We start from the raw sequence: 24,233 nt of genomic DNA, 5'->3' as shown, positions 1-24,233 counted from the left end.
AAAGAGCATAGTGATTTAAGAAGCAATCGAAGCCGAAGCTTTGACTAGGAGTGGTTGTGGCAATACATAGACTAGGAGCTTTGACTGTAGCTTGTATTACCATCTCAAATTCACGAAAAATAGTTAGAATTCTCTACTTTTGGAAGTCTTTGTGCCCCAATGGTAGAGGTTATTCTTATAGAATAGGTTAAACAAGACTTAAAGCCAAACTGGTACACTTTCAGCTAGCCTTTGAGTTAGCGTTGGTTTATCGATATCACCTTTTACAACTTTAGATAGAAGTGTAGTTTGAGATTTCATCTTGCCCATTACTCATTCTGTGGGTAAGTGGATTCTTTCTTGAAAGCTAAAAAGAAAGAATATTAGTAACACCCCTTACAAAATCTCTCAACTTCTTTCTTACCTTGAATTGGTCCAAGGAACGGTGAGAAGGGGGAGCCTTCCCTTTAATGTAGGAGAGACTTTGTCTCACACGCTGTGGCTGGTCATCCTATTTTGCAACTGGATTTACCCAAAACTGTCGATTGCAAAATATACACCCAACAACTCGAAGAGGACGTAGCACTCCACCTAGGGAAGGTGAACCTGAGATACAGTTTGGATTTGTTGGTAGTCCAAGTGGTTCACACGGGTCACAAGTTAGAGAAACTGATGTTGATAGACAGGCTATGCAAACAGTTAGGAACCTGGTAGCTAGACAACAGCAGATGATAGGTGTACTGCAGTAGCTATCTAACAATTTGCAATAGATAGCACTTCCTCGAGGACGAAGTAGGGAGAGAGCTTGAGATGTTTCTGTCAATTCTCATAGATCTCGAGTCAAGGATAGAACCTAAGATGGTGATAGGTATAGAGATGCAGATCGAGCTCGAGTTGAGGATCATGGTGGATTAGCTAACAAAGTTGACATACATACTGGCACTCATGATAGGCCACAGAGGCCCACATTTCTGAGACTTGAGGAGGATGTCGTCAGTATTGAGTTTGAGGCCACTGCTTTTGCTAATGACGTGCTCACACACTTTACAAAGTGGGATACTTTACCACAAGATATTAAAGATGATTTGAATTTTGATAGGTTTTTTACTCAAAAATGAGAGTATTCCAGAGCAAGGTCGACACCTAAGAGACAATGACCTCAACAGACTAAGTTATAGCAAGTTGCCAATAAGATGACATTGGAGCACTTTGATGGTACTGGGAGAGTTACAGCTCGAGCTTGGATTCATAAGCTCGACACATATTTGGGTTTGCATCATATGTCAGAGGTGGACGCTATTAGATTTGGAGTGTTGCATCTAGATGGAGTTGCACATGACTAGTGGTACCATGAGTTAGTTTCTTTGCAACACGATCAGATCACTTCCTATCAAAAGTTCATGGATCGCCTAATCGAGAGATTTGATAGTAAGGATCCAAAGGTGTACTTCCATGAGTTGGCTCAGCTAAAGCAGTCTAGTGGATTGGAGTGTTACATCAGTGAGTTCCAAAGGCTTTCATTCATGGTTTATGATATTTGGGAGCACAGATGAGTGATGATATTTATGGAGGGATTGACTAAGTCACTCTGTGGATGGGTGAAGTCATTGGATCCATCTTCTCTACAGGTAATGATGAGAAAGGCATGAGACTTGGAGTCCTCTTCTTGAAGCAAGGTTGCTTCAAAATCTTTTGCTCTTCCAACCAATGACAAGCCCCCCCAGTTGTTGGGGAAAAGGGTAAGTTAGTGAGGATGTCTAATGATATTTCTAGAGAGGATTTGAGGAGGCGTCAGCTTTTCTATTGGTGCAAGGGACCTTTCTCTAAAGATCATACTTGTGCGTTGAGGTCGAATGGAGCAGTGAATCATGATATGTGGGTTTACACTGATGTGATTGAGGATGAGTCATCACAGCAGCATGAAGATGCCGATGGAGATGATCATACTGATGATAGAGTTAATAAGTGATGAGTATTTATAGTTTGGTATTCGACTAACATATTCAAGATTTGCATTGAGTACAGCGTTGGTCTGAGCCTAAGCTGGATTGTCTGTAGGATGATTGGGTAGATATAATGGAGAGTGTGTTGAGATCTCCTATGGATTTGTCTATTAGTGATGTTCTAACTTTTACATCACCAGCAGAGGTATTCAATGCTATATTGTTGGTCATGTTATTGGGTCTGATGATGGTATTCCCATTCAATTGGTTTAGTGAGGACAACGACATCACTTGCTTCTTGTGGGATCCCAATGGTGGTTTTTGTATGATGTTAGATTGCTTGAGGACAAGCAATTTCGGGGAGGGAGGACTGTAATGTCCCTGTTTTTGGCAAGTCTATGCAGTCGATGGAGTTAGCTCATCATAACGACCCTTGTGAGCTGACAAGGTGTTTTGGGGGTCCCAATTGTGGACTTACTATTTTTAGTAAGTCTATTTTTGGAAGTTACTATTTTTGGCAGTGCAATGGGTGGCTTTGGTAGTTGGTCATCACCTGTAGTAAATAAGGTTAATAACTGCATGAGCTCTTATTTTGTTCATTAATTATTAAGTTGCATTATTATAATAATATTTATGTTATTATAATAATGGCATTAAGAGATATTTCTAAAAGTGTGTTGGAATGTTTCTAGTGTGGAGTTCTTTTGGGAAACTTCAACAATTTATGAAGTAGAGTTCTTTAGAAAATTTTGGCCAAAAAATGATTATAAATAGGAGCTCATTTCATTGGAAAAAACACGCTTGAATATATATTTGCTTTTGTTGCCTTTGTGGTTTTTCCTGAGTTTTGAATTTATGAGCCCTTGCTGAGGTATAAGGGCTTTGGAGTTTCTAAAGATTGTTTGAAGTCACTACTGATGCATAGTGGTTTCATTGGTTAAATCTCCTGTATGTGATAATTTGTGACTAGGAGATTGGAGTTTTAATTCTGAGAATTTTGAGTGGGTGTATGCAAATTATGCTGAAGTATATAATTTGCATCTCTTTCTCTCTCCTATTGTAATACCTATGTCTAGGAGATCGACTTAGCTGAAGGAAATTGGTGAGAATTTGTCCAGTGATAATTTGGGAATTAATTGCCAATTTGTATCCAGTTCTGGGGGCCACAATTTGAACATTTCAGACTACTGAATCTCTATTGAAGGCAATGCTTCTGTTGTTCTAGACACCATTGGCAATCACCAAGCCAATTCATTGCTTATAAGGCTGGGCGGCATTCAGATTTTGGCCTGCGATTTAATACTCTTGGCGTGGACCTTAATTTATCAGTTACAAGTGTGATTGTGAGCATTTGCGTGCATCATACATGGATCTGTGATTTGTCTTTGGGAATGTGAACTGATTATAAGAAACAACAAATGCATTCTTCTCACCTGCGATTTGGTTTCTAAGGGTCGAGTCTGCAAATTAGGCATCTACGTGTGGGCAAGGAGTTATCAAATTATTGTTTACTGATTTGCAAACAGTAATATTGAGGGTTAAATCAAACATTATCCCTACAAATCAGGTTCAATGATTTGTTTGTTCTAATGCTCTTTCATTAATCTGAAAATCAGTAGCTGAATGGTTATTGTTATCATCTCAATCAATTGGAAATTAGGGAAAAAAACGAATTGTTACTATTACACTGCTTCATCTCTGAAATTTCAAAAGATCATTAAACTATATTTGTTTTTCTCTATCACACTATTGGAGAGTTCGTTTGTAAATTGTTTGACAAAATGTAAAACCTCTGATTAGCTTAGGAAATTGTGTGCTTGAGATATATGTTTGAAGCTATAGCTAGGTTGGTGTTTTTACATGTACCGAACATCATAAAACAAGTACTAGAGACTATCGTTCCGATGAAAATTGCGGATCTATTAGAAATGCTACCTCAATAGTGTGTAGCAATAATAAAAGGAGCAAGTATCAAAGGAGTACCATCCAAGGAGGAGAAGAAAGAGGAAGCACAAGCAAGAAAAGAGACTCACACCCTATTCACCATAGGAGTGGGGAGGACACCTACAGTGGTAGAAAAGGAGATAATTGGATGTAAACTATCAAATATTATCATCAATGAAGGTTCAGGCATGAACGTCCTACCTAGGGAGACTTGGAAGGCATTGAGGAAACCTACACTTTGGCCACTCACATTCTAACTAGTGGGTGTAGACCGTCATGGAATCAAGCCAATAGGAACTCTGATGGGACAAAAGGTAGTAATTGGAACACAACAATTCTTGGACTTTGTGGTGATTAACCTAGAGAAGAAAGGGTATGAAGCATTGTTGGGGAGAGGATGGCTGGTCACAGCAAAGGCCCCCCATAATTGAAAGAAAAATACCCTTTCCATGGAAGTAGAGAGCCGAAAGAACACAATTTATTTAAGGAACTTGTTGGTAAGCCAAGACCTTGCATCTGACTCTAAGGCCGAGGGAGAAGACTAGGAAGGAGTAGAACCTAATGAAAGAGTTCTCTGACATGGGGAGTGCTCAAAAGATGAGACAAGCTCCCACAATGATCTATTTTATTGGAAAATGGGAGACTGTGAAGTTTTCCAGCCAAAGAGTAATATATTCCAAATCCAAGAATTTGAATCGTAAGAGAGATAACCAAACGGTTATAAGGAGTACAAGGAGGGGGCGACCGCCCTTAATTATAAACCAGCCGTGACATATTGGGTTCACATGGACACTTTCGGAACAGGGTCAGGTGGGGTGGAGCCAAGGAAAAAGAAACCAAGATAGGCAATGGTACAAGTAAATTCCTCAATAGGGGACAACAAGATCATTACTAGGAGTAGCAAACTTGGTTTCTACAGATCAATAGAGACATACTAAGGTGATACAGCTCAGGTGTTAGAAAAAGTGTGGGCACAAGGTAAGACTACAAATACCACAAGGTATACAAGTAGCCCACCCTATTGCTTTGGTGGTAGAAAATATTGCTCGAGAAGAAACGTGGAAGGTGGAAAAAGTTGCTCTGGAAGAAAAATGGAAGATAGAGAAAGTTGCCCTGGAAGATAAATTAACAATAGAGGCAAAAAAGATGGATGCATTGTGTGTATTGCAAGGAGTTCATGCCAAGTAGAAGGTTTCTAAACGGGATCACCTATGTCCCCATGATTGAACCTCGATTCCAAGCATGTCCTCAAAACCTACCTTTGAAGTCTTATTTTCTTTTTGAGTTTGGGAGTCGTTTGGAAGACAACTCCTTTTTTGAGGGGGATAAATGTCGTACATTAAAAAATTAATGTAGTTAGAGCTAGTTAAGCTTTATTGGGGAAGGGTAGTCAGGAAGCGAGGGGATGCATCTGTTGGTTTACCCAACCAACAAACTATTATATAAGAACTTTGGAATATGGATAATGTACTCATGTTTTTGGTAATCAATAAAGTAATAACATTTCCTCACCATTTTGGTTGTCTGGTACTAGCAATGAATCTCATGTTGGTACAATTGAATCCATGCTATATTGTTATGTATATTGTGCATTGATAACTACTCTACAATTATATAAATTTATTTATTTTTAAATACAATCAATATAACCACAAAATTGTCAAAATAGTTTGACAATGCTATATGATTAAACTAAATAAGTCAAAATAATATCATATTAAAGTAATATTATTATAAATAATAGTATTATATTAAATATCATAAAATTCAAATGAACTTTGTAAAGGGTAAAAATTTGCTGAAATTCGAAATTCATGAATGAAATTTAGTGAATCTTGTGACTTAGCTTGGTCCTACTTTCACTAGAATGGAAAGGACTTTTAGTGTTTTTTCCCAATGCACAAGCTTTGCAAATACCTTCTTGTGTAACGCTAAATTTAGGCAGTCTTACAACCAGCTTACTCATCAAAGAAAGAAATCTGAAATCAAGGTGACCAAACATTTTATGCCAAATTGTTGTTAGAAGCATCATGACTTAAAAGTTGAAATTGATTTGCTGAAATTCTGTATAAGCTTTCATGACACACTCTGATAACTTGACTTTAATTAAAATCAGAATTTTTCTTCCAAGAAAACCCTTACCATCAGCGAAAGAAACATTGTAACCTTTATCCTCTAAGGCTGAAATAGAAGTTAAATTCCTCTTGATGCGTGGAACAAACAAAACATTACTAAGATGCAAAGGAATACTGCAATTCACTTTGAATTAAGTGTCAGTAGCCCCTTTGACTGGTTAAGAAGCATCATCACCAATGGTGACATGCAAATGAGTGTCCTTTTCAACTAAATTTGAAAGATGTTGCTTGTAGCCTGAAATATGACGAGAGGCGCCACTATCAATAAGCCATGTATTGCAATCAGCATGTATATTACTGGACAAGGCCAAAATGAACAAGAACTCTTCTGAATTATCACTAGAGTCTCTAGATGGAGACAAATCCTTGACATTTGACACAGTTGCTTGATGCTTTAGTTTCACTATGCAACTTCTAGCAAAATGACCATACTTCTCACACCTAAAGCATTTTACTTTGGGCAGATCTCTTTTCCTTTCAAAATTGGAAGATGAAGATAAGTTCTTTTCATCGAACTTCTTAAAATTCCTTTTTATCCCTCTTTTGTCTGAAGTATGGGCAGCAAGAACATGATCTTCATTGTGACATTTACGAAAGCTCCCTCTAGCTTCCAGCCTATGCTCCTCTTGAACACAATCTGCCCTTAGTCTATCAAAATTTGGCAATTCATCTCTACCACTGACACCTTGAATAAATGATTCCCATGATAGTTGGAGACCATCAATGGCAAGCATAACAAGTTATTTGTCCTCAATAGAATCTCTGATTGCAATCAGCTAATCTTTCAACTCAACAATCCTTAAGGAAACAATGGAGTCTCCTATGTTCATCTTAATTGAAGAAGTTGCCTTCTTAGAGCCAAGACTTTGCTAGTGTTCTTGAATTCATACATGTTCTAAAGGCAATTATGCATTTCCTTTGCAGAGTTCAGCTCAGAGATAACTGGGACTAAATGGTCTTTTACTGAATCAATAAGGATTTTCTTGCCACAATAATATTTTTTTCCTAGTAACTTTCTCTGAATCATCAGTAGGCATACTTACATTAGACTCCACATAGTTGAGAATATCATTCTCTTCAAAAACCATCAAAATTCTACACTTCCAGGATGTAAAGTTAGAAGCCCCATCCAATCCATCTTCGACTTTAAGACCAATCACCATATTGGAACCTAAAGAAGGATAAAAAGACGCAAGAATGCACAAGGAGGGCTTAAGAAAATATCTGGTTCAAGCTTGATGGTTCGAAGTTGGCTCTGATACCATGTTAAAATTTGAACCAGAAATTTAAGAAAAACAGAACAAACATAATTATCCTGGGAAAAACCCTCCTCATTGAGGGAAACAACCCAGCCCACAGAAATTCAATCCTTTTATTATAATAATGAGAAATACGAAGTCTCAGCCTCTTGAAACTCGGAGTTTCATGGTAACAGATTATCCTAAGAAACTCATTACACATTAATGACACTGAACAATAAGAAGTAATATTACTTCACACAGTCGGAACTCTCTTGGCTCTGTGACAGTAGGAAAATGTCCCCTTTTCAATATCAGCTTCCTACTTGCCTTTATATCCCTCAAAACATATATACGATGATATCAAAAATAAACTGTGTCGCCGAATAGCAGAGCTTAACTTATTCAGGATATTCATGACACACAACAGGTAGCCTTTTCATTAATAGAAGCATGCCGTGGAAATATGATCAGGTGCATCAGATGCGCACATACACCAACCACATGAATATGTCCAAGAGAAGCTGCTTTATGGCTATACAGAATTATATCCAAGAAAACCACGAATAAGAAATGTACTCATTGCACCAAAAGGAAAATAACGTTCTTTTAACCTCCATCATTATTGCTCACTGCTAGACTGACGTGGAAGAGTAAATGAGGACGAACCAGGTAAGGACCAGCTCAGCCATTACAAAGGCGGTGTAACGCGGTAGACACAATATCATAGCTGTTGGGGTATACAAGAAAAAAGCCATGACAGCAGCAATGCATGCTGGAAGTAAAAGCAGCATAAACCGAAATCATATTGCCATGATATAATTGAGATAAGCTGGAAGAACTGCACTCTGATGAATAAACTAAAGATTAACTGCTACAAAGCCCAGCAAATAAACACACAACCAGGAGAGAGAAAGGTACAGAAAACTTAGAAGAAATATCTAACAGGATAAAATCAATTTGCAGAGTTTAGGAACAGAACTTAAAATTTCATATGAAGCTACTAATTTAACATCTCAAACGGAAGAGAAAACTCCATTAATGTGATCAAACGGAAGAGAAACCTCCATTAATGTAGAGTGCAACACATCTAGAATAAAGTTTTGCATGAAATGGATGGGGAAATGGGATGTGTTTCTGTCTATATATATTTACCATATTCCCGATTTTATGAGAACAAATTAATCTAATAATTTTTTAAGTGCTTTCTTGGACTTAATATTGTTTTCTCACATTTTACACAAACATAACAATATTCTATATTGCTGAAAGAGATCAATATATACTTCTAATGTTGTAACTTTCATTCTGCGCCACTCGATGGAATGTTATATTTTTCTTATGTTTTCCTGGTTCCATGTACATACTTAACCAAAACAGAGCCAGAGGGTGGCACTGCTTGTTCAAGGCGTTCTCCTGGATAACATTTATTTTGTTTTGCATTGCAAACATGCTTTGCCTGTAAGAAGCATTGAACAGTTTGAGCAGAAAAATATTCCATGCTTCATTCGCAAATTATGCCTTATTTTTGTAATTTAGTGCCTAAATCAGCAAGTGCATGAGCCCAACCAGCAAAGACTAAGTAGAATAGAAATTATAGAAACGGCAAAAAATATTGGGTTAGGAAACTCATACATGGTCGGAAGATAAACCCCATACTGCCTCCTTGTATGTGATATCTTTTGATAATATCATTGAGGGTTTCTTTTCAATGTATGTAGTTTGTTACCAATGACATGATTTCAACAATTAACATTAGAGAAGAATTTATGATTGATTTTCTTTTTATTTGAGACAAACCAAAATTAGTATTTCCTTTGAGGCTTCTTAAAAGAAAAAAAATCCATGAAGCATTAACAATATCCAGAGTGGGGTAGTGTTGTACACCTTGGTAGCTTCCAAAAGGGAAGTTAAGGGAAGCCTCAAATATGAAATTGGTAGCTTGCCAAGCAATAAGCTAAAATCTATCATTGCCTTTATATCCAAACCTCAATTCAGATTCAATACATAATATTAGATTTCTTTGAAGTAGCTAGTAAAAATATAAACTTATAACTTTAATTAAGTTTTCCAAAATTTGTAGAATAATTGAAAATTGGTTTATATTCATCCTACAAGCATGTAAGAATTTAAACCTTAGAACCTGAAGTATTTGCAGAATCACCAATCTGTCCAACATTTGAAGCTCTGTCAGAGCTGCATTCCTGCGTAAAATTATCCAGAGGAAATGCTGCCCCACCATCTGCATTTAGGATTACACAGTAACAATGATCTCTTTCTGTGAGGACCTGGAGAGTAACCACATCTCGCTGTCAACTTCAATAATAACAATTCATAATTATATCTTAGATCAACTATATCCTTCAAAAGAACTGTTCTGGTTCTGGAATTGCTCAATCTATGAAGAAAACAACTCACAAAATAAATTCCTACAATGCACAGTTTCTGTTTGCAACCTTCATATGACTGAAGTTGAAGTATGTAAAATTGAAATTATTGAAAGCAGTATCCATCCATATCTACTTCTCCCATGCAGCATGACAATGGGAACCAGATGAAAATAAATACAAAACAACGATCACACACACAATACTATGCCAAATTAATCCATTGAAGCCCTCCAGAGGAATATAACTATACAGAGAACAGGTACAGACACCCTTAATTCCTTATCAAGTTATTTGCAACCATGTCTTTAAGTATTACAAAGATTATCCGTATTTATGAACACATGTCTCTTAATTTATAAAATGAATGAATAAAAAAGCCTTAAAAAGTGAAATAAGTCAAAATATCACCTTGTCAACCTTAGAAATCACCAAGGCATTAAACTAAAAAAGCATTGCACTCAGAAAAGAGGAGATAAAAGCCAAGACCAAGTGCTAAAAATAGCACTTAATAATAGTCATGTGCTAAAAATAGAAACTCTACCAGAATACACTGAAAACACCTACTAGAGCTCTCTTTTGGACACTAATTCCCCTAACAACATCCACCTAGCCTACAAGAACTCGAGAATGAGCTAATGGAGACCTTAAAACAACTACGTGCAAGATAGGGTCAATGCCTAAACTGAAGCCTTGATTGCTAAATTGAGTTGTTTTCTGATGTTGGCCAAATGGAACATGTCGTGGTCGAAATTTCAGGAAACAACATTTTCAAATACCCAATATATATGAAGATAAAAATGAAGCCTGACAAATATATGCATTCTTCCCTCTACCAAGATGAATGATCAAAAACATTTGCTTCATTATTACAACAAATATTTACCAAACCAACTAAACTAGGTCTGGCGCTGACTTCAACAGACTTCAAGCTAACACAAACTGAAAGTTTCATATGCATAAAAAAGCAGAACATTATTCAAATTCTAAAAGAGAATCTGTTAATGAATCAAAAAGACAAAAGATAAAGAAAGAAACAAAATAGTCTAGAAAGAAGTCAAGTTACAATTGCTTTTAAATTTGAAGTCCAAGATGTTTGAGCAAAAACAGAAAATCTAGGAGAGAATTTTGTAATTTGAACTAAAAAAAAGATTTGAATTTGTTCACTATTCTAACTGGTTGCATGTGGCAAGCATGTCTCCATTTTCTATTTAAAGAAACAGTTCCCATTTTGTACCATATAATCAACAAACAATGCAGACAAGTTACACTGTTGTAAATAAAATAACTTACCACTGCATCAAATGTATCATCAAAGTCATCAACAGCAAAACAAATATCTGGATATGCTGGAATTGTTTCAGCAGCCTAAAATCATTTCAGAATTTAGGGCAATTAGGTCCTGACTTTGCCATGTCTTTAATAGAAATAATTGACTGAAAAGACATGAATAGATAAGAAGTCCAACTACAAATAGAATGAACAATATCATGGAAATATTAAAAAAATCCAGCACTCAATGTTATGTAGACTTACGAGGAAGCTGAAGGCACACATTAGATGTATTTAAGCAGATATCAATCTAATTACAACAGAAAAACATAAGAAGATGAATTAAGAAGACAAAAAGACCTTCTTAGAATCCAACTGAAAGTTAACGCGACTTGGTGATGCATATACTGTCTTTGTGACCTGCAAGAACATGTCGCATCAACTGCTTAAGTCTTTGAGAAATGTTCAGAAATATTGCTGGAACCATGTTTTGAAGTGATATCATGATACAAAATTATATTTCAAAGGTAAATAATTTTTAAAATATTGTGGAGTTTTCCTCCAAACCAAGAATTACCTGAGGATATCACTCAACATATATAAATGCATCAAAAGGAACATAATTCAGACCCAAATAGAGAATGACAAGAACAAATTTAACAGCATATTATTCTAAGCTGATCTTTTTCTCTTAGATAACAATGCGGGCATCCTGAGGTGGGAGGCAGAAGCGAATGCCAATGTAGGCAGATGCCCGTGGAAGCCACCCAGAAACGCCTCCCAGGCATCCAGAGGTGAACGTAAGCCTTTGAGCCTTTCTCATACTAGGACAGTAATCATAGAATTTATGTGGCAGACCACAGTTCCAGCTGAAGCCTGTGGAAGCCACCCAGAAGCGCCTCCCAGGCATCCAGAGGTGAATGGAAGCCTTTGAGCCTTTCTCATACTAGGACAGTAATCATAGAATTTATGTGGCAGACCACAGTTCCAGCTGAAGCCAACATTTTGGAAGAAAAGAAATTATAACCACAGATAGTATGAGACAGTACCGTTAGCCTCTTTATCAGGACTGTATTGATCGTGTTATGCATCTATTCATTTGAACAGAAAAAGGGATGTATTTATCATATAAGATCACTACATCTAGACATACTTGATGACTTGGGACTTGACCATTTAAAAGCCAGCAACTGGGGAATTTTGTGGCGGTAGTTAGGCCTAATCATAAATTGGTAAGATGGCGGACATGAAGACATAATGACAATTGATTGCCTTTAACAAGGGAAGTATCAACTACCGGAAACATCACTTACAGAGCACAAAATGATAGCTATTAAATATAAGCAGCAGAAGTTATTTGGAAATCAAAGATCTCGAAGATACTTCGTATAACGGCATTCATTATTCGCATTCATATTACTAATGTTTAAATGCACATATAGTTAAAGGTGCGAATTATTTCAATAACTAGCTGTCAGGCCAAAATATACCTTTGATAATATTCAAAAGTTTACGCAACAGTGCCAGGATAAATCATCATTAGCAGTTCATTGGCAATTAGATGGACAAACATGGTTCGATAACAATACATGCCATACCAGATTATTATGCCTTGTCAATGCAAGAAAATAGGGATAATCGAATATAATTTGGAATTAATGTGTAAACATTTTAGAGGTCTATGCATCAAGATTACTAAGCAATCACGATTATATTATCAGATATGACACTTGTCTTAAGACATAAATCACAAGGTTTGATCTGGATTGAGCTCATTATTGACTTTTGTAGAATCAAATTGTGGGTTCGAGGATTATATTTCAGAAGGTAGAAGCTTTGGTATTAATAATAATTGGTAGAAGTTTATAGATGTATCAGAAAACACCTATAATCACCATCATGACTTCGTAAATTAGAGTTCCAAATTACATAAGACACATTATAGCATGGGGCCAAACTATTTGGATTTGATGTTATGTGAGTCAAAGAATGAAGAGAATTTATGAAAGTTAGGCCCTGTTTGCTTGCAAGAATTGGGTGGGAATAGGAAAATCTAAATACCCACATTCGCCAATTGGATGTTTGATTGCAAAATACAAATTTGGAATTAGAATTCGCCTATTCTAATTTGACCCCAAAATGAGCATAGCAGACTTCCTTAAAAAAGGTGGAACAAGAATAGCTTATTCTTATTCCAGTTTTTAACAAACTCAATTTGATGGCTTGTCGGGTTCGTGACTTTGTCGTTTGATTGTATTTTGCTACTCGAACGCATTTTTTGGACTATTTTCTCCGTTAATCATAAGACATAAACTAGGTCAACATTATTTAACATTTAATATGTGTTTTTTTTTAATGACAAAAAACACTAATATCAGATTTGATATCTTCTCTAAACTTTCATAAAATTATCTTTACAAATAAATGTTGTGTTTAGTCTTATAATTAAAAGTTAAAAATATGTTGAAAGATCATTTAAATATCATATTAATGATCTCGACTTATTTGTAATTTTTATTTTCTTTAATATATTTACAAATAAAAATGATTTTAGTTTTTTATCTCATACTCATTAAAATAATTTAATTTAATTTAGAATTAAATTTATAAGATACAATATAATGTCCTTTGAATTTCGATAAATTTCAAAGGTTGTAGTACATCTTTCACTTATAAAGTCAATTTAAAATATAAAATGAAGACTAATTAAAATAATTTAGCTTTTAAAAAATTAATAAAAAAGCTAGTTTTTATAAATAAATAAATTTGTTTATGTAAAATATTACCAAACTTAAAAAATAAATTTAATTATTAAAATTTTAAAAGAAAACTTATCCAATTCTTGTTTTAATTGTTGCAACCAAACATATTATATGCATCTTTTGACTCCTCTTCCAAGTCAATCATATAGGTCCAAATGATATTCCAGGACTTATTTTAAGAATGCAGGAATACCAAAAGAGAGTTTATCCCGACATGGATGTATGCTGCATTCGGCAATTCTTCCAACCAAACGAACTCTTAAAGCGTATTAGAACACTAATACAAGAAGGGTCAAATAAATCCTAATGTGATTGAATACAAAATGCAGATAATGACATATTTATGAAATATCATGGTTTTAAAACCAAATAAGTTTACTTTCTAAACATTCTAGAATTTAAAGATGGATATTATAATGAAATTTTTTCATTCATATTATAAAATTATAATTGTAAATATATGGTGAACTCTCATTTTAAGTTAGAATTATTGTTTCAAGATTAAACTAAGATAATTTTTGGGAGGGAACATTACAACCATAGTTAAAAATCTTGTTCTTTGCCACTTATTGACAAGGTAAAAGAAAAAAATCTCCGCAAATATTGGAGATAAATCAGTAGCTTCTCATGAAAATATGGAGAATTTTTAAAATGACTACAATTTAATTTAAAATGCATTTCTTTTTTGCAAAATTCAATAAGGAGATGCATCTAGTGAGTCAGTAAATGAGTAAACAAAACAAATAAGCTGATCTAGATATTATATAAATGCAATATGTAACAAAATCACATCCTTGTGTGATCAGAGACTCTGAACTCTAAAGCAAACTAAAAATAGCAAATTGTCATTGCAAAAAGATAAACAAATACAAATGTCAAGTACAATATAAAATTAGTCTACATCTTCCTCTTCCCCTTCCCAATAGCTCTAGTAAAAACTATGGGAGTGGGAGGGGGTCTAGTCTTAGCACTCTACTGTGGTTGTGGTTGTAGTTGTGTCTCAATAACCAACCTACATGTAGCTAGTGTTGGCACTAGCAATGACTCATCATATATACCCTTACTCTCAGTGTCCTAAGTGTCCTCACTCTCAGTGCCCTCCTCCTTAATGTCATCCAACCTTGATGCAAAGCTACCCTCTTGCGAATCAGTATTTTCTTGAAAAATATATTCAAATCCACTTCAAATCCACATGGAATCAATCTACAAGGCTTCCAATCACTATTTGTCTCCACCAAACCCTTCTCCTCTCCTCAAAAGGCTGCAAATTTTAAAATGGGCCACTAAAATGATAAGTTGCCTATGAGATTATATTGCCAACTTCTCGGCGAGAAGTTTGAAACTTCTCACCAAGATTTAAGCACCCAAACCTTGTATTTTCTCGCCACTCCAAACTTCTCGTGAGAAACTGATATATCAGCCACTTATCAGCGTGATTTCAAACTATGATTACAACAATTATGGATAATAATGTTGATAATATCATGATACAAGGTGCATTTAGCACAAGTTGGTCCATTTTCGGTTCAAACAATCTTGAACTTGTAGCAATTGGAGGAGTTAGAGATGATGAGGATTTTTTGGCGAATCCATCTGATTCTGATTTGGATTGATAAACGTTGAATCATGAACTATAATTTGATTTTGTATTTGTGATGATTTTCTGATTTGCATTGGAAATGTAGCATAGACTTATATGATATGGTTTACAATCTTATTGAATATTTGAATATAAATCTGAATATGTATTGGTGAAGTTAAAGTATCATAATTTTGAATATCTCTTTCATTTCTGAGAATATATATATATAACCACATCCAAACGCATCCACATCCCCCCAAGAAAATTCACACATGCAAGCACCTACTTCTTGCACCTGCATCTAGATCCACACCCGAATCAATAACTTAGCTTTCGTTTTAAACCCAATTGAGTGTTGGGCTTGAACATGGAAAGTGCATTGCATTTAACAGATAAATCAAGTAACATCAAATGATATAAAAACAACACCAATTTAGAATTTAAAAAAAAATTGATTCAGTTGGAGAAAAAATTTAAAATCTATTCAAAGAATCATAAGAGAAAGATTAGGGTATAAACGATAATTAACATCTGAAAACAAGAATTAAAACTAGATCAAAGGATATGTACATAATGAATGTTTCTAATGTCCCATCACTAGACTGATCAGCAATTTGTTGTGGTTTACCTATCATTCCAGTATATCAACAGTATAGTTAGGGAACTCATTTAGAAGGCCATGGAACTTTGTAGGGGCTCTATAAGTGTAAAGAACCTAACCTATTCTAACTTCATTTCTAGTGGCTTGACATTTTGTCAAACACTTATCTTGCAAACTTTGATACCATTGTAAAGAGCCCTGCTGGCTCACTGTAAAATTATACTGAAGAGTTTTGGTTGCTCTTGCAATTTATAAGTTCTTTTGAAAATATGTGTGTTTTAGTATTTTCAGAATATAAGAATGTTGTAGCCTGTAACAAATAGCACCAATAAAGAACTACTAACAAAGTTGGGATAAATTTATTGACTTGCAATTATAACACTTGAAAAAAATTATGGTCAATAATTATGCAAAGTAATTAAATAACGATCTTGAATTACTGTTGGCATGTAATGGATACCCCCAAAATCTGCTTGCAAGTATTCACAACTATATGGTAATTTTATCAAACACTTGCAGTCTCCATTATATGCTACAACCCTTATGACTCTAAAAGGTTGCTTGTATCTTGTTGTGTTTGGCATGTAACATAAATAAAGGAATTGAAAAAAACATAACATATATTGCAGAAATTACGAGCGCACTGTATTTATATTAATTTCAAAATTTTAATAACAAGTGCAAAGCTGACTCACTAAATGTTCCAGCAATAAATCGGAACAAACATTGTTTACATCAAATAGTTGAGGGCGTGGCCCTTGCATTGACCTATTGCAAACAATATGCAACTGCTATAGTAACTTCCTACCGTAACTTGGTTGCTACAGTAACGATTGCTACAATGATGCATTGCTACAATAATGCACTGCGACAATAACGACTGCTACAGTGACGCGCTACTACAGTAACTTGGCAGCTACAGTAACTTGCTATAGGAACTTGGTTGTAGCTGGAAATGCACCCAATCTGTTGGATATAGAGCTGATAGCAATGAATTCCAAAGGCCAAACCAAAAGGTAATGACGTCTAGAAGTCACACGAGAGGATAGACATCCTCTAATGCCATTTCTTCTCACATTCAACCTGCCGAACAAGGGCCACTAGCTCGCCTTTTTATTTCTACTTCATAGGATCAACCTACTTTTCACAAGCAATGTGGGATAAAGTGCTCTAAAATAAAATAACACCTTATGTCTCCCTTGAGCTTCCCTTTTCCAACACACAACCCAACATGAATAATATTAAAGTATCACTTTATTATTTTCACATTTAATTTAAAATTTACTTTAACAAACTTCAGGCATTAAAATAAAATAGTAATTGGGCTTGGAATAATATGAGTGATAGCTCGTTGGAAAGCTCTCATCGAGGAGCATCAAACCCAATCACTAATTCTGACATCGCCCATGCCCTGCTAACTTACCAAAAATAGTAAGTTTGCCCAACACCATGTAAATCAACTCTGTTCTGGCCCGAACTACAAATGACTAGGCCAAAACATCTCAGGATCCCACTGACCTCTTCATTAGCCTCCAAGACCGCACAGAAATAGGCTAACGGTCACACAACTAGACAACTGCTAAAGTGGGGACATTGCATGGCGTCTACTATGTATTGCAGCCAGACCTCACCAAACTCCACGCCAAGCCTTGTTGTAGTAGCCCTATGCAAATGTTGCTTAGCAGAAACAAATCGCAACTTCCCAATATGGAACGATGCTATACCTATCTCCCACACTACCTCTCGATACTGGCTGCCCAAGCAATGTTATAATATGGAGATAAATAATGCCCAAGTACAACTACAAAACAAGCAGCCGCAGCTCCATGATGACCCACGATAACCCTTGACGATTCCCTCAAACTGGCCAAATAGGGTGGTAATGTAATTACAAACAAGTAATGTCTGATTGCAGCTATCAACCGCCCTCAAAGTAAAAACAGATTGACACAAAAATGAAGGCTAAGTTGTGGTGTCTAAACCATGATCGAATAGGAACAGATTAATGAACAATTTGGTCTACAACATCAAATTTTCAATCCTTATCATAGAATCAAACCTCTGAAATTAGAGCACAATTCACCATATATTTCAATGGCTCAATGTGCAACAACAGATAGAGGAATCAGTCCTCACAAGAAACCAATGGTGAAACCCTCAACAAATCACAAAATGGAATAAAATCAAATGACAAAGGAGTGAATTCTTTTTCTCCATGATGCCTCTTTTATAATACAAAATGCAAGTTGGCTTCGTCCTCAAACTTTTCATTAGGGAGCCTTGATCAATACACTTTTCAATTAAATGCTCTTATTTAATAATTTTGAATAAATAACTCTCAAATTGATATCTTCATGAAGACACTTTCCACTTAAAAGGCTTCTTCAACACACCATCAAATTATAACAGTTAAATGATAAAGCCATTTATTAAGATAGTCTTAATAAACAACTGATAATATAAAGTTCGATTAATTTACCCAATTAATCAATGACGAAACCAATCCCCGAGTGCCTCAACTGCACTGCTAGAAATAGTGATTGGACATAATTAACTTACTATAAATAGAAAGTCTATCAACAGAGACCCTCAAACCAATCTGTCACCTCACGAGGGTCACAATGATGAACTAACCAAGCCCTACTAAAGGAACCTACTAAAATGGGGGCATTGCAGTAAGCCGTTTTGGCCTTTCAGAGGGAAGTCCCTACATTTTACAGAGGTCTCCTATTTTTAAGGAAGAACTAGTAGTTGACTAGTTGAACACTCAAAGGACTATGGAATAAAGCAAGATCTCTTTTGAGCAATTTCAAGTGTTTGGAGAAGGGTTTCTACTTTTTAGGGTGGATCTCTACTTTCTTGAAGGAACTGTCAGTTGGCCTACAGGACTTAGGCATCATCAATGTGTTCGAAGTCTTATTGGGAAACAAGATACTGAGACTGGGGGGGATGAATCAAGATCAATAAAACTTTTCACTATTAAAACAATTCTATATTCACTACTAATCCATCTCATATCTTAGATCTCATACCATATAATCATAAACTGTAATGTTGAAAATGAAATCTTATCTAAGCATAACATTCATGAAAACATAAACGCATAACACAAAGAGTTTGATAACCTAGAAACACTTCAAGGTGAAGGTAAAATTGGGATGGGGATGAAACCCACAAATCTTTGATGCTGCAACAACAAAGTTCACTTGTTAGGGCTACAATTTAATCACTTCAGATGATCTACCCTGTGAGGGGTCTTCTTAGTTAAAAGCTTTACAAAACTGTTAGGTCTTATCTTGATTAAAGGATTTTACACTTAGAATTAAGTAAGGACTCTATTCAGAGATTTAAATAAGGTCTGTTAAAACTACTCTATTAAGAGATTCGCCCTAATTTATCTGTTAGAATATCACAGTACCTGATCCTTCAGTTAGATCTACCCTGTGAGGGGTCTTCTCTGTTAAAAGCTTTACAAGACTGTTAGGTCTTATCTTGATTAAAGCATTTTACACTTAGAATGAAGTAAGGACTCTATTAGGAGATTTAAATAAGGTCAGTTAAAACCACTCAATTAAGAGATTTGCCCTGATTTATCTATTAGAATATCATAGTACCTGATCTTTCAGTTTTCTCTTAAAGTTGTTTACAAATCTCCTCTCTTCAATCTCTCAAACTGATCTCCTTATCTGATATGCTCTATTTTGTCCTTCACTACTAGGTTGCTCTATCTAACATCCATTTAGACTTAGCCTTCCTTGCTCTATTCTAAGCTTATTCGCTCTTTCATGCTCACTTCCACTTTCCACACGCATCATCCATAATCCATCATGATTTAGCGTTAGAACCCTTCTTAAATAGATAATCGTAGAAAGTTCTAGATCTTAATCAACGATCCGTATTCCATCCTTTTGTCATTTTACCCTTCTGATTTTTTGATTGGTTAATCTTTTTTTCTTGGGATTAATGCCATCTGACAAAACATGTAATCTACTCCTTAATTGTCTCTACAATCTTTAAATGTCATATCGAAGTCGGCCAAAATGATTTACATAATTGTTTGTGCCATTAAAAACTCATATGTCAAAACTGGTTAACTCTGCAAATGAATGTTTTCACGCTCGGTCATAACTAACATTCATGCTGCACTTGGCTTCTATAGGCTCAACATATACTGATTCACTCGGCATTAATTAACTTTCCATTGCTTGGTCTCCACTATTTTATTCAACATGAATGATTGCTCGATCTCTACCGAGGTGCTCGGCATGTGAAGAAATATAAACAAGTCCTTTGTGGCTCTGCCTTCTCTAGATGGTTGTCACAGTGATGACCAACAAACTTTGCCTTAAAAATGACCAAGTCTTGGACACTAATAGGCAACTTGGGCTTAGTGATCAACAATCTCCCCCTTTGACATTAGTGGCAAAAATACTTTATCATGACTTAGCTATCCATACAAAATAAAAAATAGTGCTCCCCTTGAGACTGTGACTAGATCTTCAAAACTTATCTCTACTATACAATATATACATGTCTAAAAACTCTGATGTTGACTCATCTGATAATTCTATTTTTGATCTTCATATTAGATATTTCCCCCTTTGTTGACTCCTTGTTCCACTCATAAGTAGCTTTTGCCCTTACTTTATGTCATGAAGATATTTCCCCCTTGTTTTTATCACTTATGGCTTGGGGTTTGCAAGGGTTAGTTAGTACTTATCCAAAAATGTTTTGTGACTAACCAAAATTTCTTCAAGTTCTTTATTCCATTTGTTTCTGGCTGAATACCTAATCTCTTTACATACCTGGCCAATAGCCATCGAAGGTAGTCTAGGTACAATATGAAGTTTTCTCAAATTGTCAGACTCAATTTCTTCATCATCTTCCTCCTCATCAGGTCTCACGACTAATTTTCTCCTCGACCTCTTAAGTAAGCTTTGCTTTCGTGTTTTATTCAGCTTCCTCTTTGTTGGGCTATCTTTTTCTTTTGCAGCCGGAGGCTGAGCTGCCTTTGATCTAAGGATCACTCTTCTCTTTGGCTCTAGCTCTGGTGGTGTGATAGCCTTCTTCACACCTTTCTTTAGATCCTCTTTTACCTTTAGATCAACAATCACTACTTTCTTTTGTTTTGTTGCCTTAGGCTTGGCAACAGCCAATTCTTTGCCCTTTGACTCTTCGGCTTCATCTTCTTCATTGGATTCCCCATCCTCTCCTTTACCTTCATTTATCTGAAGTTGACCTTTGTCAAGTTTTCCTTCAAGATCTTAAATCATTCTCTTTCTTTTCCTATCTCTCTTGAGCACTTTTGTTTCCATTAACATCTTGATCTTGGTTGTCTCAGAGGTACCGAAAGGCTTGGCATTCTTGTCAATCTCTTCAGATAATAATGCAGTCACTGCTCCTGTAACTTCATCAACATTTACTTCATATTGCATTGGCCTTAGCCATGCAACCGATGGTAGTACTGCCTGTGCATAGATGAAATTTGTATCTACCATAAAGCATATATCATCAAAATAATGATCTACCACTGACTTAGGTATCCTCATCCTATTTTTCATTTTATTTTTGAATTCTTCAAAGTAATTATCCATTATAGCTTCAAAAATTTATCCCAATTGATTGATTAGTTCACTTATTTGCTTAATTATCGGTCTACTTCTATCCCATGCTATGGTGCCGACGGTGGGTGATGAATTTTGTACATAGAAAAATATACAGACAACTAAGGATCCAAACTTATATGAAGTATTCTTCGCTTTCCTTATCACTCCAAGATTCTCAGATAGTTGTTGCAGTTGCAGATCGGCAAGATCATAACTATGATCTTTCTTAAAAATCTTATATCCTAGGTCCACTGCAATGCAAGGTACGCTATTCAGTCGGCTCGACTTATAGAATTTGTGTGCAATCACACGCACTGCAAATACAATAACTAGATATGTAATCCCATCGATCAACATACCACGACTGTTCCATTTTGCCTCCGTTAGTTGTTCAACGACGTCTTTCACAGCACACCTCATGGTCTTTGGTCTGTCCAAAGTAGGATAAGCAGCAACTCGGCAAATGATAGCCTTGTTGATCTTCATCAGTCCACACTCTAACCATATCTTCATATTGTGAACTCGGCTCAACACAATTTTTATCCATTCTACCTTGAAAACCTTTGGAAAGGCTAGGCCACGAGTCAGCCTTTCTCGGCAACAATTTTGTTCTCACCCCTCAACACTCCATTAACACACAATTTGTCATATGCTGCTCAAAGTTCATAATCTCCAATTTCTGCAACTTTGCACATGTAGCACAATCTCACATCGTGAATCATCACCGCTCTTGGTGGAATTGACAACAAGGTGCCAAATTCATCACCAGTCAATGCAACATTAGGGTACTCCTTGAAATTTGATGGAGGACACTAATTGCTCCTCATAATTTGTGCATTGCTCTCCTTCAACATTTCCTTAGTAGACGCAGATGCAGAGGATGCCATTTCCAAACTAGGGTTTTGAACAAATTTGCATCAACTTTGAAAATAACTTAGCTCAACACTTAAACTTTACTTACTGGGTTCTTCCAATTTTGCCAATGGCACGTTGTGATTCGCTTGCTATGTCGCTGAAATCGCCTCAATTGCCTTTGAATCACCTGTGCACTGAAAATCACTTGATAAAATGAAAATGAGTACCAAAATTCGATATATACTTTCAATCTTGTCCATTTAGGTCTGCAATAAATGTGTTTGTACTTTCATAGGTGCACAATAGTTGTCTCAATCTTCACAAGTTGTATTCGCACTCTTTCCATTCAAATGCTTGGTCACTATCACTTAACTCGGTCAATATCATTTTGTTTGGCCAATACATCAGCTCGGTTGATGTAAGCTCTCAGTCAATACAAACTGTACTAATGCTCGGCACTTGACAATGTAACTTATTGCATTACCCGATTCTTTTCTCAGATCTGTCCTAATGCATCTTGATTCAAGTTGATACGGACTTTCAATCACATTTCTTGTTAGGAACTAGTGTATGATATAACATTTTAGCATTTTAGTATACAGTCCCTTACATACCTCTTTGCTTAGTTGGATGCGGTGTGATCAACTGAACCATTGGATTGGGTGATCTTAACTTTGCTTGATTCACTACTTCCAACTTCTACTCTCTTTCCATGATTTACTCATCTCAACTTTCCCTTTTCCTTAGTTTCTTTCACTGTTTGGTGTTGGTGCTTAGGTCCTGCAGTTCTTACTAACATGTCCAACTTTGAGACAACTAAAACAAACTAGGTTTCCATTCAACCATTTCTTGTAATTTCCTCTGAAACATGTCTTAATGCAATTCTGTAGAATGTGTTCATACTCTCCACAATAATGACAATTATACCATGTGTTGTAATCCCAATTGTAAGAGTTACCTTGCTTAGGTGCATGTGTCTGCCCTGTAGATGTCTAGTTGGATTTAGCTTTGGATCTGCATTCTTGAGCTCTATGTCCATGTCACAATGGCCTTCAAATCTAAGTGTAGTAGATGCATCACTTGTCTTTGACCTACATTCATGTGGTTGGTGTCCTTGTTTCTTGCAGTTAAAACAGTTACCAGTAAACTTAGGTTTAGGGTTTTGCATATCATTCTTGCTTCTGTAGATGTTGGTTGTATGTCCAAATTTACCACAATGATGACATGTAGGTTTGCATTTGGATTTTGCATTTGATGACTCTCCCACTTCAGTAGATGAAGAATGCTTGATATGTCCTAGACCAGAAGTACCATTGGATGACCTTGGTGATCTCATTAATTCTTCAAAGTATCTGATAGCCTCACTTCATATGTTCGTTCTTTCCAAAAGTTCTTTCTCATATCTCAACTCATTCCTTAGTTGATCAATCTGTGATCTCAAATTTGTAATCTTCATGTCCTCTCCGTTCATATCCTGATTTGCAAGTAACGATTAATTCATCATATCCAACTAAGTATTTGTAAGATTATGCACATCAAATGATCTTTCTTTAAGTCTGGTAGCCATTTGTCTTTTGTCTTCTTTAGCTTTCTTCTTTTGTTCAGTCACCTCACATAGTTTCACTGATTGAATTTCCTGTTCTCTTTTGAGTTCTTTGACTTCTTTACTTAGAATGTTGTTCTCCAAAAGATTTGCTATTGTTGCATCACTATCACTAGTATTTCCACTATTAAGCAATCCTTTGACATCAAATTTCTTATATAGTGTGTCATTCTGCTGAATGGCCATATCTTTCATTTTTTTAAAGGATTTCCTTAACTCTTCTTTTTCTCCTTCAAGTTGTTGCAGTATGATCTGAATTTCAACATCTAGTTCTCAATGATCTTTCCCAATTTGTATTCCATTTCCAAGATCTGTACTCTCAAGCT

General features: G+C 35.7%; 1 protein-coding gene across 5 annotated transcripts in view; it reads right to left on the bottom strand.

Moving 5' to 3' along the window:
- CW7 overlaps positions 1-24,233 on the bottom strand; it is a 231,616-nt gene that overhangs the window by 70,050 nt on the left and 137,333 nt on the right. For all 5 annotated transcript variants that reach the window (XM_089799335.1, XM_089799334.1, XM_089799336.1 and 2 more), the window contains 3 exons: positions 11,259-11,318; positions 10,920-10,994; positions 9,375-9,527 (listed from right to left, as the gene is read on the bottom strand). In XM_089799335.1, the coding sequence (XP_089655461.1) occupies positions 9,375-9,527; positions 10,920-10,994; positions 11,259-11,318 (288 nt within the window). The remainder of the gene's footprint in view (positions 1-9,374; positions 9,528-10,919; positions 10,995-11,258; positions 11,319-24,233) is intronic.

Source organism: Cupressus sempervirens, chromosome 9, assembly GCF_028749045.1.
Source record: "Cupressus sempervirens isolate cs-2001-9-10 chromosome 9, ASM2874904v1, whole genome shotgun sequence".
NCBI classification, from domain to species: domain Eukaryota; kingdom Viridiplantae; phylum Streptophyta; class Pinopsida; order Cupressales; family Cupressaceae; genus Cupressus; species Cupressus sempervirens.
Note: the sequence above shows the minus strand (reverse complement) of the source record. Positions and strands in the feature narration are given on the sequence as shown.